This window comes from Synchytrium microbalum, assembly GCF_006535985.1.
Source record: "Synchytrium microbalum strain JEL517 chromosome Unknown SmJEL517_scf0038, whole genome shotgun sequence".
Lineage (NCBI taxonomy): Eukaryota > Fungi > Chytridiomycota > Chytridiomycetes > Synchytriales > Synchytriaceae > Synchytrium > Synchytrium microbalum.
Window position 1 is genome coordinate 30,050 of NW_022158387.1, and position 16,136 is coordinate 46,185.

A 16,136-nucleotide genomic window follows, 5' to 3' on the forward strand; every position below is an offset into this window, starting at 1 on the left:
CGCTATGGACGAATCGATGTTGTGATATGCAATGCAGGCATTGATGGATTCTTTTCTATTGATGCTGACTTTTCGTAAGTTTCTTGAAGGGGGCTTTATTGCTGTCACGTTATTCCGGTTTTGTTGTGGATGTGATAATTGGTCGACTCTCCCAAGACGCTGTAAGGGAATCTGATACCAATTTTGCCGTCAATTAGATCAATTAAACGTGTCATTGACATAAATACAACCGCTGTGCTACGAGGACACCATCTTGCTGTACAGTACGCGAGAAAACTGGGGAAACCGGCAAGCGTCAACGTCACATTGAATCTCAGAATCCGTCTGAATTCCCTTATTCTAGATTGTGGTGGCATCAACAGCATCACAAGCTGGCCTATATGGCATAAACAAACCAGACTATGCCGCATCCAAATGGGGTGTTTTAGGCATCGCAGCATCAATGATGCTGTGGGTTGAAGAGCAACGTGGGCTGGGCATACAGCTGCCTGAGGGTATGCGGTTTAACTGTGTATGTCCAGGAGCGACTCCTACGAATATCGTCAAAAATTACGTGGTGCCGCCTGGTGCTGATCCGAAAAAGGTTGAGGATCAACAAAGGAGGCAGTATGCGAACTTGGAGAAGATGGTGAGATTGATAGTTTGAAGACTCTTGAGCATTAGTCTGACCTTGTATTGTGAAATAGGGCTGGATGACACCTCGACAGATGGCGGATTGTTTTCTACTAGCTGTTACGGATGAAAGATTAAACGGAGCTGCGATTGAGATGGGGGACCCTGTGTCTGGCAAACCAACGATCCATCAGCACTATCTTCATGTTCGTGGTGGAAAAGAAGGTGCTAGATTTGTTTCGCGCAGGCTTCAACAGAAGCTTGAACAAAAGTTGTAACCAATGTAGTAGCTTAAGAGACCGAGATTCGCTTGCAGCACGCTTCAAGACATGTTTTCTATGTGTACGGTTCGGCGATCGCATACCGTCAAAGCACCAAAAATCTTGAAACCTTTAAAGAAAGCTGTAGATCACGAAGCACGATACGTGTGGCTTGTAAGGCAGCCACGATGAGGGAGCTAGAGGACTGGGCAAAGCTGCAAGGAGCAAGTCTCGTCTGCAACATAAAGGAAATCAGCCAGGATCACAGGATATTGGCAGCTTCTGACAATGTGAAAAAAGACGAAACAGTCATGTCCATCCCCAATAGCATGCTTCTCAGCATCCGCAACTGTACAGATAGTGGAAGAAAAGTATTACAACTGGTATTCGACGCTGAGGACTTGAACAAGTATGGGCTTGACACGACATCAAATAATCAACCATTAGTGTCGGAATTTGACGAACAGCTGGGCCTCATACTGTTACTATTACACTACAAGTCACAGCCTGAGAACAAATGGACTTTATATATAGAATCGCTGCCGAAAACGTACATGACACCGCTCTCCTACACCCATCAGCAAACAGCTTTGTTGTCTGGATCACCCCTGTGCAGTATGATTGACCTGATACAGAGCAATCTCCAAGCTGCATTCGATCTCGTAATTCCGCAACTGATGCATATAATGGGATCATCATTCTCGAGCCATTGTGAATTCTCAGACTTCATATGGGCTCATAGCGCAATAGAGTCAAGAGCCTTTCGAATAGCCACAGGACCAGATACAATCGAAACCGTAATGGTGCCAATGGCCGACTCGGCTGACCACGCTCTGGTTGCCAATCTATGCATGAATGTGACGGAAAAGAGCTTGGATTTTAGAGCTTCGAGAGATATAGGTGTTGGCGAAGAACTTCACCATACGTATAACAGACTCGCTAACTGGCAACTGCTACTGTATTATGGCTTCGCACTCGCAGATAATCCGAATGACACTGTTAGTATAGAGCTTGAAGAGGAAGGGTATGACGAGGATGATATGCTGACGTTGAAGAAACAGCTGTTGCTTGGGCTCGACTCGGATGTAGTTGGTACTAGCCACTCTATCTCGGTGGAACATCTCATGCCAGCTGCGCTGATATCGACACTGAGACTCTTGACCGCAAATGAGAGTGAATTGCAGTCCGTGACTATAAACAACATGTCTGTCCTAGAATCGCCGCTTAGCTTAGAGTCTGAGCTTAGGTCGGTCACGGTACTAGAAGAGATACTGAATAGTCTGGAATGCGAGTATTCGACCACACTCGAAGAGGATGCAGCCGAGCTGAATAGCTGTCGGCCAGACACAGTAGAACGCTACATATATATATACCTCATCGGACAAAAGCAGATCCTTCAAGCCGCAAAGGCACAACTACTCTCATATACAAAGACCCTCATAGGAACATAGCCTGTACAGTATATTTATATAGAACAATGCTCTTATGCGACAAAACGATGTACTATATATTTAAAATGCAACTCTTCAATCATCATAGTCCTCTTCATCTTCCAGTATCCTGTTTATAGCCATCACGGCCTGTGGTGCTTCATACGGAAGCGTCCCAGCAGGCTTTGGAGCATTCAGCGGAGGAGGAGGCAAAGTAAGAGCAACGTCCTCTTCACCTTGTGAATCCGAAGTTGGTACCGCAGCTTTTGACTTTCTCGGTTTCGTTGGTTTGCTTGGCTCTCCGCCTTCCTGTTTGGGTTTCTTTGCAGATGCCTTCTTCTTCTTCTTCTTTGGGTCTCCATCTTCTTGTGCTGGCAGTTCGGTGCCTGGTGTGTCGGCCAGATTCTGAACCTTCTCGCGTAGGAAGTCGAATCTTTCTTGGGCCATGATTGTTTGTTTTCTGTAGACAAAGCAGTCGATGTGTGAGTATTCGTTCGACAGAGAGGAAATCCCTTCTTGTTTGAAGCGATCATTGTTTACGAGGTGTTTTGGTGGCAAACGATGATGACACAGATAGAAAGGCGACTTACAGATGAGCAGGAGTAACTCGTTTGGCATTTTTGGATTGAGTGACTTTACACATTTCCTCGACGACTGTTTCCAGAAACATTTCCACGGCTTTTGCTAATAAACACGGGTTGTTTGGTAAGAAAATCAAAGTCTTGTTTCGGCGATTATCAACAACCTACATATTAGGATGGGAGTTGCTTGAGCTACTTTGCCCACCTCCTCATCGATACGCATTATTCGTTTGATGCGAGCCTGGTTTCGAGAATTGTGTTTGGATTAGTACAGGTTTGGACAAGTACAGGGATCAATGCAGGTAAGATTCACAGATGAGCTGTAGCAGATCGTTTCATACCTGTGGAAATCGGGTCTTGTTACCTCCTTTCTTGGGCGGCATGATTCCTAATGTGAATGGTTGTTGTCAGAAAGCTGATATTGGGAATTTCAACACATAAAACAATCAAGCTTGCAGGAATAGAGCGTGCTATATACTACGTGGTGAGCTACTGCTTACCTTTTATCGTTTGATTCCAAGTTGACGAGCTTTTCGATTGTGAAGTGGTTATGTTGAAAGTGAAAGATGGGCATTTAGACTAACACGACTTGATGCATTAGGAAACGCCAAACGGCACGTTCATATATGGACCTCACATTTTGTGACGTTTCTTATACCGTCGATACTCAAAGGAGCAACCGGTGGATTCGAAAATCTGCAACATCTGTCACTCCCGAACGCAATCGCATCCTACAACATGTCAGCGGCTCGTTTTCTAAAGGAGAACTGGTTGCTATAATGGTATGGATTTGTCTGATCGTTAACGGCTCGCATCCGACGCAACGGTAGCCAACCTACATGCAACCCATAGGGTGCGTCAGGATCTGGCAAGACCTCTATAATGGACATACTCGCTAATAGAGCGAAAAGTGGCACTATGAGTGGAGAGATCTACTATGTACGTGCGACGCGTGTGATTCTCCTGGTAGTTTCTTTGAACCAACCTTAACACTATAGATTCGTTGACAATAGGATGGAAGTCCGGCGTCGCTCTCAAAAGCAGACACCGTTGGTTACGTTCAACAGGATGACGTGTTTCTGAGTAAGGTTGTCTTTTTGGTAGATCTCAACTGTTGGCTAACATGGTCAGTGTAGGTCAACTCACTGTACGAGAAACACTCATGTACGCACTAAGACTACGAGTCTCAGACTCACTCCAACACCACGCCGAACGAGTCGCGAACGTAGAGAGCATCATTCGCAAACTCAACCTGACCAAAGTAGCCGACACTAGAATCGGTTCGCTTGGCAAACGAGGAATATCGGGTGGTGAACGACGCAGGCTCTCAATAGGAGTCGAGTTAGTGACATCGCCCTCCATCCTTTTCATTGACGAAATCACAACGGGGCTTGATAGTGGAAACGCTCTCCGGACAATGTCTGTTGTGAAGGACTTAGCTGCCAAGCATGGACAAACCGTAATATGTACAATACATCAACCACGATCGTCTATATTCTTTCTCTTTGATCAAATCATGCTGCTCGATGACGGTCGTGTAGCTTATATTGGACCTGGAGGACTAGATATAGTTGGGTACTTCTCATCGTTGGGTCTTGAGTGTCCGAAATTTAGCAATCCAGCGGACTTCTTGATTGATTTGCTAGAGGATGCTAGTGCCGTGCCTCCTGCTAGTGAGAGCTTGGACTCTGCATCGCCTGCAATACAGCTGGATAGAGACCTACCAGCTGAATTCGAGACCTCCGAAGTTAAAAAGAATCTAGACGTGAAAATCGGAGGTATAAGAGGTTCAGCTGGTATGCCTCTTCGTAGCGGGAAACCCAAACAGCATTCTCTTCGTGTGTCGTGGTGGCAACAATTATTAGCTTTGACTACACGGATATTCACACAGACCATTCGCGACCCTGCAGTGATATACACCAGGACCCTCGCGGCTTTGATGATTGCATTGCTGGTTGGTGGTGTGTTCTGGCAACAACCTGATACAGTAGACAGTATAGGCAACAGAGTCAATGCTCTCTTGTTCCTTATGTGTGTCTTCTCATTGGTATGTATTCGTACACTAGATCAGCCTCAAACTTCTCGCTAATGGATTGTCCATCGCCAGTTCTGTTTACCGGCAATCAGTCAAATAGTAAACGACAGAATACTGTTTGAACGTGAACGTGCTGCAGGATACGTATCGTCTGGTGTATACTCAATAGCAACTCTGATTGTTGAGCTGCCGACACTTGGTGCTGTTGTGATTCTTTATGGAGTTGTTGTTTATTGGATGTGTGGGCTATACCCGAGCATTGGTCATTTTTTGGTACTTATTTCGGTATCCTTTTGCAATTGCCACTACTGAAATTACTGACACTTTTGCTAAATCTAGTTCTTTATGCTGACCATATTCTTGGTCATTATCGTTGGGTAAAAAGTTTTGCCTGCTGGCCTTGTGCTAATGTATCGACGGTGTCTGAATTGTTCTTTGCATCTAATAGTTTCTCAGCTGCTCAGGTATCTGCCACCGCAGTAAAAACCAATAGCCATGCAATTGCCATGTACATGATTATCTTAGTATACTGTAAGTATTTCATAGGTCAATTCTACTCGCCATCTTTGTTTTTCGCCAACAACCACTCTCTCTTTTAAATAGCGCTACTGATGGGTGGCTTCATATTCCCTCAATCGTCTCTACCGAGTGGAGCTCAATTTCTTGTCTACACGTCCTGGTTTTACTTTGGATTCCAAAGCCTGCAGATCAACGAGTTTCAAGATCGGTCGTACGGACCGTCTGAGGTTACCAACGTAGATCCGTTTACGAAATGGAGGGACTTACTGGCGCTCCTGGGAATCTTCTTGCTCTTCCGACTCGTGTCATATGTCCTCTTAACAACGCTTCACCGAGAACGAAAGTAGAAAGGAGGAAATGACTGCATTTTTACTGCAGATGACTAATTGCCATATGCATTCTAAGATAATCTTATATACCTTAATTAGTGTCAGAAATATATACGTGGATGTCCTATACACTGTCTTATACTCGACGATTTATCACTACTGGAGCCCATTACCCAATTACTAAAGTTCAGCTTCAGCGCACCACCGCACCACGTCCCTGTAAAGCCCCGCATGAGCCTCCCTCCTTCCAGCCTTCCCTTTCGCCTTTCCATTCTTACACCTCAATCCCTCCGCAACACCCATAGCCTTCAAATGCTGTCTCTTATTCTGAAACCATATCTGCACAGCCCGTGGATTCATATCCAGTCTCTCCGCCAACAGCTTGCGTATTCTCGTGTCTGGGTAAGGAGTCACTGCGAAGACTTGAGTGAATACTTTAACGGATGATTTCGTGAGTCGGCCTGAGTGGTAGGGAGTAGTGGTGTTTGCTGGGCGACGACGTGGTTTTGTTGATTGTCGTTTAGGTGGATCTACGACGTATTCTTCATCGTCTGAATCTTCCACGGTGTATTCGTCATCATCCGCATCGTCTCGTCGTTCATCTTCATGAGGAGAGTCCGTTCGGGATCGTACTTCAATAGCAGAGTCCAAATTACATTCTTGTCCAGGACTAGATGAAGACCCACGGCAACGTGTGGTACATCCAACCGTGGCAGTAGCCAAACTATTCGAAGCACTTAGTAGCGTCAACGACGTTTCCAAGTTGCTGCTACCAGAAGTCGAAAGTTCCACTATAGGAGTCAACGCAGGCCTTCCAATGTCCACTTCATACGGCGCCTCTTCATTTTTACTACTGCTGGTCCGAGTCAGCGACGACAAATTACTAAAAAGGCCATTGGAATAATCGAAATCCGATTCCAACAATAGCGATGGCAGGTTAATCAGATGAGAGTCCAACACGAAGTAGCTATCTTCGTTCTACTTTCAAATTAAAGAAACATATTAGCCCTGTAGATCTCCTTCACTTCCAAAGACTGAAACACCAAATAACACCAAGCGATTTAATTAATGAAGCACGCAAACTGAACAACACTCACCAAGTCACTTGAACAAGGCGTATCTTCCCAAGAAGTCTTCATAATTGGTGTCATTAAAGCATCTTTCAACAATAAGTCTTGCTCCAGAGGCTCCAGCAATGTCGAATCAATCGACTTGCCATGTATCAGCCACGATTTAATCTCGACTGCATTTTCAAGCGGTTGGAGCAGTGGCGTATAGTAGTAATTGGTCTGCATTTGCTGATAGAGGTTATTTTTGTATTTTTGACAGATCTTGATACCAGAGCTTTTTTTTCTCTTTTGTATTCGTGTGTTTGTGTGTTTTTTGATGAATGAAAAATAGGGGACATGTGCTTGCTTTGACAAATGGACCTTGCTCCTTTCAAGCTTTCGCAAGCAAGTAGAGGACTATGGATTGCGTGCCGATTTATTACCAATTAAGCTTGATAAGCTTGGATGACAGTCAAGTAATGGACGAAGCAAATGCCCATTACTTGACGGGAATACGAATCAAGGTAAAGATTTCTTGTAATTAAAATAATTCTTTGATTTCCAATGTCTCCAAATCCCATGGAATTCCATCCTTATATCTATCTAATCGATTGATTGGGCTTGTCAAGCATTTTCAAAATCGACCGAGATTCACAGTTTCGCAGGAAGAAAGACTTGAAGAAAGGTTTCTGTGGTCTTCATACAGTGTTATAAGTGCGTTAAGAGTCTGCTCCTTGCTCTTTTGCGGTCTTCTTTGGTTTGTAGTCTCGATTGCGTACTTATTCTGTTATACTCATGTTCATGAACTCAACGTCAACATCAAAGACAATCGCCACAAAGTCAAATATGAACAGGAGAGATCCAAAGGGCAGTACTATTCTCTCTTCGCTGTCTCTACTACTGCCCGTCTCCGTCTCAGGTCTCATAATCTGGCGACAAATGTCAACGTCAAAACCTCACGAGGTGTCAAAGTCAAGGTCAAAGTATCTAGAGGCTTCAATGTCAATGAAGAAATGATAAGCAATGGTGGCTGGGATCAGGACTCACTTAACAGAAGAATTTTCGGAATTTTCGTTCAATCATCTCCACAAATTCAACCAACAAGCTAAAACTCTAATTCAAGGTAAGAAGAAAGGAGAAATCATTCATTTTATCACATACCACATCTATTAATAAGCCAACTCTGATTTCAAGTTGTGACATTTAAGAGTTTAAACCATCATCAATCATCCAAGTCTTGACGAGCAAGTCTAACGAGGAAACCGTCACAGGAAATGGAAGCTACCAGACAGCTCACCAGAGCATGTGCCGCTGATTTATTCCTTTCAGATCCCAACTGTCGCAGCAGGCTCTTCATGTTTGACAACGGCCAGACTCAACAAGAAATCAGCATTGTTCCCTACATTCTCAAACTGTACAACACTCTCGACAGACATCAGTCTCAAGTCGATCGCTTTAGATAAAACAAGAGCAAATATACTGATAACAAGATACAGCTCTGTACCGTCTGATGCGTGTATAGCAATCCCTCAATATAAACAATCGTGAAGTATGTTTTCATATCAACGCACATCTAATGTACCAATCAATTTCCTAATACATATAATAGAAGATTAAAGTAACACTCAAAATATACTATTCTTTAGCCCCTTCGCCACAACAGCCAGCACCTCGTCCACCTTCAGCTTGTAATTCCTCCGATCCTTGCTAACAGCAGTCCACAATTCCCCATGATGTGGTTCAGCAGCAACACATTTGGCTATAACATCATGTCGTTGCTCTTCACTTCCATACTCTGTTTCAAATGCATACCACCAACCCCACGTGTCTCCCAAATCTGGATCAATCTTGGTAGCTCGTTGAAACCATGATCGGGCTTTATCCAGTTTCCTTTCACTCCAAAACAACCTAGCTATAGTCACTAGTACGAGAGCATCGTTCTCGCACTTTTTCAGCGCATCGGTGGATTTTGATTTACGGGTTGGACGTGGCTCTGATATGATTGCTTCAGACCATAATAAACCTGATGTTGGACATTCTTGTAATGCTTTTGCTGTTAATGCTTTAGCCATGGCTGCATTACCACCTCTATGTTCTACTCTTATTGACTCGGTCCATAGTTCAGGATTGGCTTGGTTTAATAGACGTCCCCGTTCCAAGATGGCTCGTGATTTTGTCAACATGTCGGCTTTTTCTTCTAGTCTAGATGCTAATATCCATAGCGGTATACTCTTTGGACACTGTTTGAGTCCCTTGGCGTAGAATTCTCGTGCAGCAGCTAAATTACCCTTTTCATCTTCTTCTACTTGACCCCTCATCATCCATAGTTTTGGCGAATGAGGAAACTTTACAAGGGCATCAGTCAATAAAGCAATAGCTGCATCTGCTTGTCCTAGCTGACGTTCAAATACTACAGATTTTATCCATACACGCTCGGTATTGGCATCTTTCCGAGCACGTTCCAGTTGGACTCGTGCACGACGATACTCTCCATTCTCAGCTTCTAGTTTCACAGCGGCCAGCCATATCTGTTCAGAGTTGGGATTGGCAACAAAGGCTCTTTCGAGAATCGTTCGAGCACCATCTACATCTCCTAAGAGCCACTTTTGCTTGGCACCCATAAGCCATAATACTTCAGCATTCGGTACATATCCAACAGCTTGCAGCAAAAGAGCTTCGAGTGATTCGTCGGTGCCGTGTTCCTTTTCCAAGAAGGCAGCCTTTTGCCATATCGTGTTATCTTTGGGAAGTTTTTGGGCAGCAATGGCATAGATGGCCCGAGCTGTGGCAATGGATCCGTGGGCTGTACATGATTCCGCATCTTCAACAAACGTTACTTTATAATCTTCAGGCTCAATACCCTGGTCTACAGTATGTTTGATGATGGCCTGACATACAGCGACAGCATTATCCCTTTCACATTGTTCAGCTTCTTTAATCCATGTTTCTCGATCAATGTCCGATCCTTTTCGAGCCAAGACACCTACAGCACTACGTATGATGGCATCTACATTGGCAGTGTTGCCCTGATGTTCTTCAAGTCTGGCGGCAGTGATCCAAATCTCGTGAGACGTTGGATTCTGAATACGAGCTTGATTGAGTACCTTTTTGGCATTATCATACGATTCTAGTTTAGCTAATGCGAGCCACAATTCAACTGCTAGTGGCACGTCTTTGACGGCTTGAGAGAGCAGAATACGAGCATCTTCTGGATCTTCTTCCAGTGACACTGTGGCCTTCCACAGAGATACCGAGTTGGGAATAAACTCTAATGCTCGTCGTAATACACGTTTCTTTCCTTTAACTTCATTTTCCAATGATGCAGCTCTCATCCATATCTTTACAGATTGAGGCAGTGATCTTACAGCATTGGCAAGAATAACTTTGGCATTATCGGTGGTATTAAGACGAGCAGCCTCCAGCCATACATCTTCTGACTTGCTACATTCTTCACATCCCTTTGCCATGATTTCTCGAGCTAGGGCTAATTTACCAGCGACTTCTTCTAATCGTGCGGCAGCAATCCATCCCGGACTATGTTTAGGGTTGGTTGTGGTAACAGATCGTAACAGAGTTCTAGCCTTTTTGATATCTGATATTTCGGCATCAGATTTCACTTGAACAGAGCTCAAGTCCGTCAAGTATCCTTTCGGGTCAATCGTGGTTTGTCCAGACACCGAATCAGATGCCTGATCTAGTTTAAGACCCAGCACTTTATCACGAGCCTGACCAAACTGTACAAAGTCAGTCTTGGTGCCATCTACAGGAGTTGCGACTCCGCCCATAGCCTGGTCTCTGGCGTTTATCACATTACTAAACCCACTCGACGCAGCAGCGCCAAGCAACACCGAGTCAGGAACAGGCATATATCGTTCCTGGACCTTCAAATTGGCGTTTTTACCACGCTTCCTAACTAAATCCCCAACTTCAGGTATCGCTGCCCACTGATCATCTGTAATTACAGCCAGACCACGTTTCAAATCAGCAAATTGCTGCTGAATTTTTGGTCGCTCTTTACGATATCGTTCTTGTTCTTCTCGTTCACGAGCTTCACGTCTACTTCTACGTCGTTCATCCATTTTCTTATCGATCGCTTCGTATATACGATCTGCTTCTTCATCATCCATTTCATATGGCGCTGATGCAAAGAGACCGGATTCATTGTCGGGATCTTGGAAGCGTCCATCATCGTCACGATCATCGTTTCCTCCTGCTCCACTACCACTTCCAGAAGGAGCTCCTGAACCACTTGGACCACCGCCTGGAGGGACTTCTCCGGGAGCTGCTTCTCTGGCTGGACCGATATCTGACCGCGTAGTACTAGTAGAGGGAAAGCGCGATGTGTTAGCTTTCGTTGGAATGTCTTCGATGTTGATTTTAAAAGTGCATCGCAGCAAGAACTTACAATCCAGCGGCACCTCTACCTAGACCGGCGACATAATTTGGAGGAGCTGGCCTGCTCATAAAGTCGGGCTGTATGGGGATGATCACGATTTTAGACAGTGATTGTGAAAAAGGAGCTAGATATTGCAATATTCACTTACCACTGCCATCACTTTCAAGCTGTTAAAGGTAGCCATCGCGACCTTTTATACGTTTAAAGCGATTAAATATCTTCTTTCGTCCTTCGCCTTGTGCCTTTTCGAAAGGATTGTTGCTTTTGCGAAACTTGAACATCAAAAATCCAAACGTACTTTGTACACAACAGACGCGTGATTGAATGCTATTATGCAAATTCTATAATATATTCCTAGTTTACACGTTCTGAAACAGATTTCTACAAAAAACCGACGCGTTTTCTAAGTTTCTGATTCGCCACTGCTTCCCCCCGTACCACCACCACTCTCCTCGAACAACCTCTTCTTCATATCCCGATGTCCATCACTTATCTTTGCAAATGCAGAAGGCTGAATCAAAAGCGGCTTGTCTTTACCCATCAGATTGATCTTGTTGACAAAATCCTTGATACCGTTCGGGCGTGTTTCAATCACTGTATGGTGCAATTGTTGGTGGGCGAATACACATCCAGTCATATATGCATCAAAAGCTGCCGAGTGATATACTTCGAATACGGCGGTGGTGGCTGGGAGATTGACTACTATAGGTGGTGCTGTTAACGGGGATGAAGTTGATGCTGGTGGTATAGACGATGAAAGGACTGGTAGAGCGGGTTGCATCAATACATCAGGCTCGTTATGTATGGGTGTTTGCTTGTTAGCGTCTGTTATGGCGTCAGTCTTGACGATATCTGTGGTGTCCTCAGTAGTTGCTACTGTACCATTGCTATCAGTCTTATGATTATTCCTCTTCCTCTTCTTTGACTTTCTGGCAAGACCCTTCTCTTCACAGTCTAGAATCACGTCCAGATCATGAGAGTAGAAACATTGTCTTCCATTCTTGCAATATCCAAAAGACTAGTGTGGTTGGTTGATTGTCAGTCGTTCACCAAAAAGGCAACAAACCATATTCATTTACCGCGTAGTGTTCACAAAACAACCGATCAGCTCCTCTCTTGCCAGATAGCAGTGGTGGTGGCTGAATCTTTACATGTAGCGGTGGATTGGCTTCAAATGTAAGAAAGTGTTCAGTTCCTTTGAGCTTCCTAGCCACCTGTTCCCGCTCACTAAAACAAAAAGCATCAGCTACCAATTCATACTCAATAAACATGAACAAACAACTCACTATTTGCGATACAGGTAGGATAAAAAACTAGCCCCCTCCCGATCAACATAATCTGCAATATACTTGGTGTCATACAAGCCTCCAGCAAACAACTCGTACAGATCTACTATAAACGAGTCTAGCGTATCTGGCAGCTCTGTATAGAAGGCTTCATACAGGAAGCACAAGTCGAGCAAACCGTTGTGGATGATGAAGGGGACTTTACGGCTCAACGTATGGGTCAGGATGCTACGAAGACACCATTCAGGATTGGTTACAGCGTCTGCCGGTGCCATAGTATTCTAGAGTGAAATCGACGTCAGAAAGCTAGCTGCGGAAACGCGTCTCTGATAAAAACACAAAGTACCTTGTGGGTGCCAGGCATATACGGTATCCCATCCCTCATAACACGAGACAAGTCTAATCCAGTATCAGCCAAGAAGGATAAGCTAGCTGATGAGACTTGATAGTCTTTTTGGCACTTGAGTAAGAACGCGAAATTGTTGACTGTGTATCGATGCTCCAAGTCGTTGCCCTTTGATGGAGCAAGCTCAAAAGTAGTCAAGCCCATCGTGAGCAGGGCATACCTCTGAGCTACATTGGCTAAAGCCTTGTATCGTACAGCCAAATCGCTAAAGGAGAAAGGCGTTGAGTAAAAAAAAAAACTCGAAATTGTTGGTAGAGATCATTCTGTTTCGAGGCATTTACGAGGATTGAGAGACGATCAGTCCTCCAATTAAACTACAAGCTCGAACTTACTCTGATCGGGTTTGCTGTTTGCGATCTCCTAGTCCAGAAAATTCAAAGTCGACGGAAATGTAGACTGCTCGGTTGATTGCCATCTGAATACCAAACTGCATGCTGGCAATGTTATGGACGGTAACCTCTGTATACTTGGGCACCATCACGCGGGGTCGTCCCTTCTCGCTGGCCATGATGAATGAGCTCAAGATGATGTTTCAAATGTTAGAAACTGGTGCATTCGAGCTTTCATGGTATCCCCACACGGTTATCACGTCCGTTTATATATATTTTGGTTCACTTTGGTATGTTAAATGTACGATTTTCTACACTAAACCACGTCACAAACGTGGACAGTCTGTTCCATTCGCTGTCCTCTACATTGAAGCCATGCCGCAGACGAGCAAAACAGCCATCACTGCGGTGGCGATCGCTTCATGCTCATTCCTTGTATAGCCATCACTTGCCACCTGGAGAAGCCCAGCTACAGCTTGTGTCGCTGCAGCTTGAGTTGTACCAGGAGACGCACCTGGACTAGCTTGATGTCCAGAGTATCTAAGTAGTGAATGAATGAATGAACAAATATGTTTTGTCGTCAACGAGCTTCAGAAGCACAATAATCTCGTGTTGGTTGACAAACAAACCACTCTCTGCTCTCGATCAAACACAACTTACCCAAGAGGAGGTGGACAACTCGATTGTGTACAGGTATTGTACCAAGTGGTGACGGGTTTTCCATAATACCATAAGGTGTCGTCCAAGCATTGAGCAACGGGCATGATCTGATTGGAAATACCTCCCATCGCAACAATATCCTTCAAGGCTTGTATTGCAATACCAGCTGTAAAGCCACTTAAGGTATGTTGCAGACTGATGATTGGCTGGTCAATTCCAAACCACGAATGAATCCTCGCCAACGCTACGTCATAAGCTACGTTTTAAAATATGAATCAGTCTTGAGTTTCTTCCTTTTTTGGCCATATTCAACACAAAGGGCGCAAACTCACTGACTCCATCTGAGTCCAGAGAATCATAGTTTCCGTCCCAAACCACAATACTAAGGATGTAGAAAACAGTCAAATTCGAAAAATTCAAGATTCAAAGGAATTGGCAAAAGTCAAAGTTGAAGATTCAAGATTCGAAGGAATTGGAAAACAGTCAATTTCGAAAGATTCAAGATTCAAACTGGGATGAATAAAAAGCCTTACCGGAATCCAAGTGCGTTGATGATTGCGCGAGCTCTATCATCGATATCACCGTAAGGTGGTCTGAAATAGCGAGGTAACAACCCAGTAGTTTTATAGATCTGGTTTACACAAACAATGAAAATGAGCATCTCGTCAAATTGGACCCAATGGCACACTTACGAAAGCTTGAGTACTATCAAAAAAACGGAGTGTCAGCCCCTTTTCAGCGACAATTACGGCACAGCATACAACGAACTTACTACATCACTTCCGCAACAATCTAAGGAAGGAGAAAATTGGGTTGAATTTATTAGTCCAAATGTGAAGATTGGGCAGTTGCGCTTACTTGAGCATTGGTCAAGCTTGTTGTTGGCTAACGACGGAGGTATAAGAGTGAGTACAGCCAATTCGAACAACGCAGATACAGACGAACTCTAAACTTACATGGTGTGTCCACGAGTGCCCAGCAATCTGCATTCCACTACTGGCCAAAGCTTGAAGTTCAGCTGGCCAATATGTAACATATCCACCAATGATGAAAAATGTGGCTAATGATTCATGCTGGTGTTAGATTGTCTCGGCAGTACAACCAAATTTATTTCACACCTTTGATGTTCATAGAATTCAACTGGTTCAACAAGACTCGAGAATCATTGTAGTGGCTTCCGTTAACAATGTTGTAGGACGGGCCATCATCACTATTGGGAGTATTGTGTAAGACTGAGATCTCCCACTTGAGATGAATGATTCAAGCGTCTCACAAGGTCAGTCCCCATTGACCCGGTTTATCGCAGTAGACGATATCAGGTGGTCCCCAGTTTCCTGCACTGCTACGAGTGCACCCATTACTTGGCTATGTGACATGCAAAGTAATTGTAAGCAATTAGGTGCCAGGTCTGGCGTCGAGCGTCAAGTTTTCTCAAGGAAATGTACATACCCAATAACATGTTTGAGAAGGATCAGCCGAATAATTCACTTTGGCTCCCTGAAAAGGAGAAGGGACATGACAAGTGAGGAAAAGGTCCAAGAATAAAAAGGTCGGGCACATTGTCACATACATTGATATATGTGGATGGCGGAATAGCGAGAGTGGCAGGATCGGCGACCGATTGTACGTAACTAGGAAGGAGTGACAAATACATTCGTTAGAAGAGATACGAAAGATGAATAAAAACAACAAACGTAGGAAATTGGGTGGAAGTTGTATGGAATAAAGACCGCTCCCAAACACAATTTTCCATCTCCGAATTCGCATCAAATTAAATAATACACCGCATCTCCACTTACGCTAAAGCATTCTGGACGATGGGATCGTTCAAATAAACACCATTAATGGGATTTTTTTGATCTGCAGACGGCCAAGCAGATGGTTGAGCAGTACTAGCAGCAGGTACATTTGTAGGCAGTGCTCTACGTCCCACATCAATGGGAGAACGAGCAAATCTGGGTCCCAATATTTCTCCTGATTGCCCGATGGCCAAAGCAATTACAGCAATTATGCCAGATGCGATCATGGCAACACGGATCCATGGGACTCCGGACTGAGTGGGCTGAACGACCTTTTGTTGGCTCTTCTTTTCCCTGGCCATGGTGGTTGTATGTTGTCAAGAATTGGTGGAGCAGAATAATGACGTTGCGAGACGAACGAGCCTACTCGATGCGGTCAATATCCCATTAAAGACCAGAATATAATGTGTATATGACGTAAACACTCGTTTACTCGTGAGAAACG

General features: G+C 44.3%; 6 protein-coding genes across 6 annotated transcripts; 1 reads left to right on the plus strand and 5 right to left on the minus strand.

The window, feature by feature from the left end:
• Positions 1-2,398: 2,398 nt before the first annotated feature.
• On the minus strand, positions 2,399-3,266 carry SmJEL517_g04889 (uncharacterized protein; the record flags this gene model as incomplete). Its single annotated transcript, XM_031170817.1, has 4 exons — positions 2,399-2,762; positions 2,893-2,986; positions 3,052-3,124; positions 3,225-3,266. 4 exons carry the CDS (start codon positions 3,264-3,266, stop codon positions 2,399-2,401), a joined length of 573 nt encoding a protein of 190 aa, XP_031023203.1.
• A 243-nt stretch (positions 3,267-3,509) lies between these two features.
• SmJEL517_g04890 (uncharacterized protein) lies at positions 3,510-5,784 on the plus strand (the record flags this gene model as incomplete). Its single annotated transcript, XM_031170818.1, has 8 exons — positions 3,510-3,665; positions 3,736-3,822; positions 3,897-3,966; positions 4,020-4,930; positions 4,991-5,191; positions 5,258-5,295; positions 5,367-5,449; positions 5,522-5,784. The coding sequence occupies 8 exons, from the start codon at positions 3,510-3,512 to the stop codon at positions 5,782-5,784; spliced, it is 1,809 nt and encodes a 602-aa protein (XP_031023158.1).
• Positions 5,785-5,867: 83 nt separating this feature from the next.
• Positions 5,868-7,061, minus strand: SmJEL517_g04891 (uncharacterized protein; the record flags this gene model as incomplete). Its single annotated transcript, XM_031170819.1, has 3 exons — positions 5,868-5,983; positions 6,045-6,744; positions 6,864-7,061. The coding sequence occupies 3 exons, from the start codon at positions 7,059-7,061 to the stop codon at positions 5,868-5,870; spliced, it is 1,014 nt and encodes a 337-aa protein (XP_031023159.1).
• A 1,379-nt stretch (positions 7,062-8,440) lies between these two features.
• SmJEL517_g04892 (uncharacterized protein) lies at positions 8,441-11,395 on the minus strand (the record flags this gene model as incomplete). The annotated part of the gene is made up of 3 exons (XM_031170820.1): positions 8,441-11,135; positions 11,221-11,288; positions 11,360-11,395. The coding sequence occupies 3 exons, from the start codon at positions 11,393-11,395 to the stop codon at positions 8,441-8,443; spliced, it is 2,799 nt and encodes a 932-aa protein (XP_031023160.1).
• Positions 11,396-11,614: 219 nt separating this feature from the next.
• On the minus strand, positions 11,615-13,411 carry SmJEL517_g04893 (uncharacterized protein; the record flags this gene model as incomplete). Its single annotated transcript, XM_031170821.1, has 5 exons — positions 11,615-12,229; positions 12,291-12,438; positions 12,498-12,778; positions 12,844-13,108; positions 13,236-13,411. The coding sequence occupies 5 exons, from the start codon at positions 13,409-13,411 to the stop codon at positions 11,615-11,617; spliced, it is 1,485 nt and encodes a 494-aa protein (XP_031023161.1).
• A 183-nt stretch (positions 13,412-13,594) lies between these two features.
• On the minus strand, positions 13,595-15,993 carry SmJEL517_g04894 (uncharacterized protein; the record flags this gene model as incomplete). The annotated part of the gene is made up of 13 exons (XM_031170822.1): positions 13,595-13,772; positions 13,893-14,148; positions 14,225-14,274; positions 14,426-14,523; positions 14,585-14,597; positions 14,665-14,684; positions 14,751-14,777; positions 14,849-14,952; positions 15,011-15,102; positions 15,166-15,257; positions 15,342-15,389; positions 15,463-15,523; positions 15,692-15,993. The coding sequence occupies 13 exons, from the start codon at positions 15,991-15,993 to the stop codon at positions 13,595-13,597; spliced, it is 1,341 nt and encodes a 446-aa protein (XP_031023162.1).
• Between the last annotated feature and the right edge of the window lie 143 nt (positions 15,994-16,136).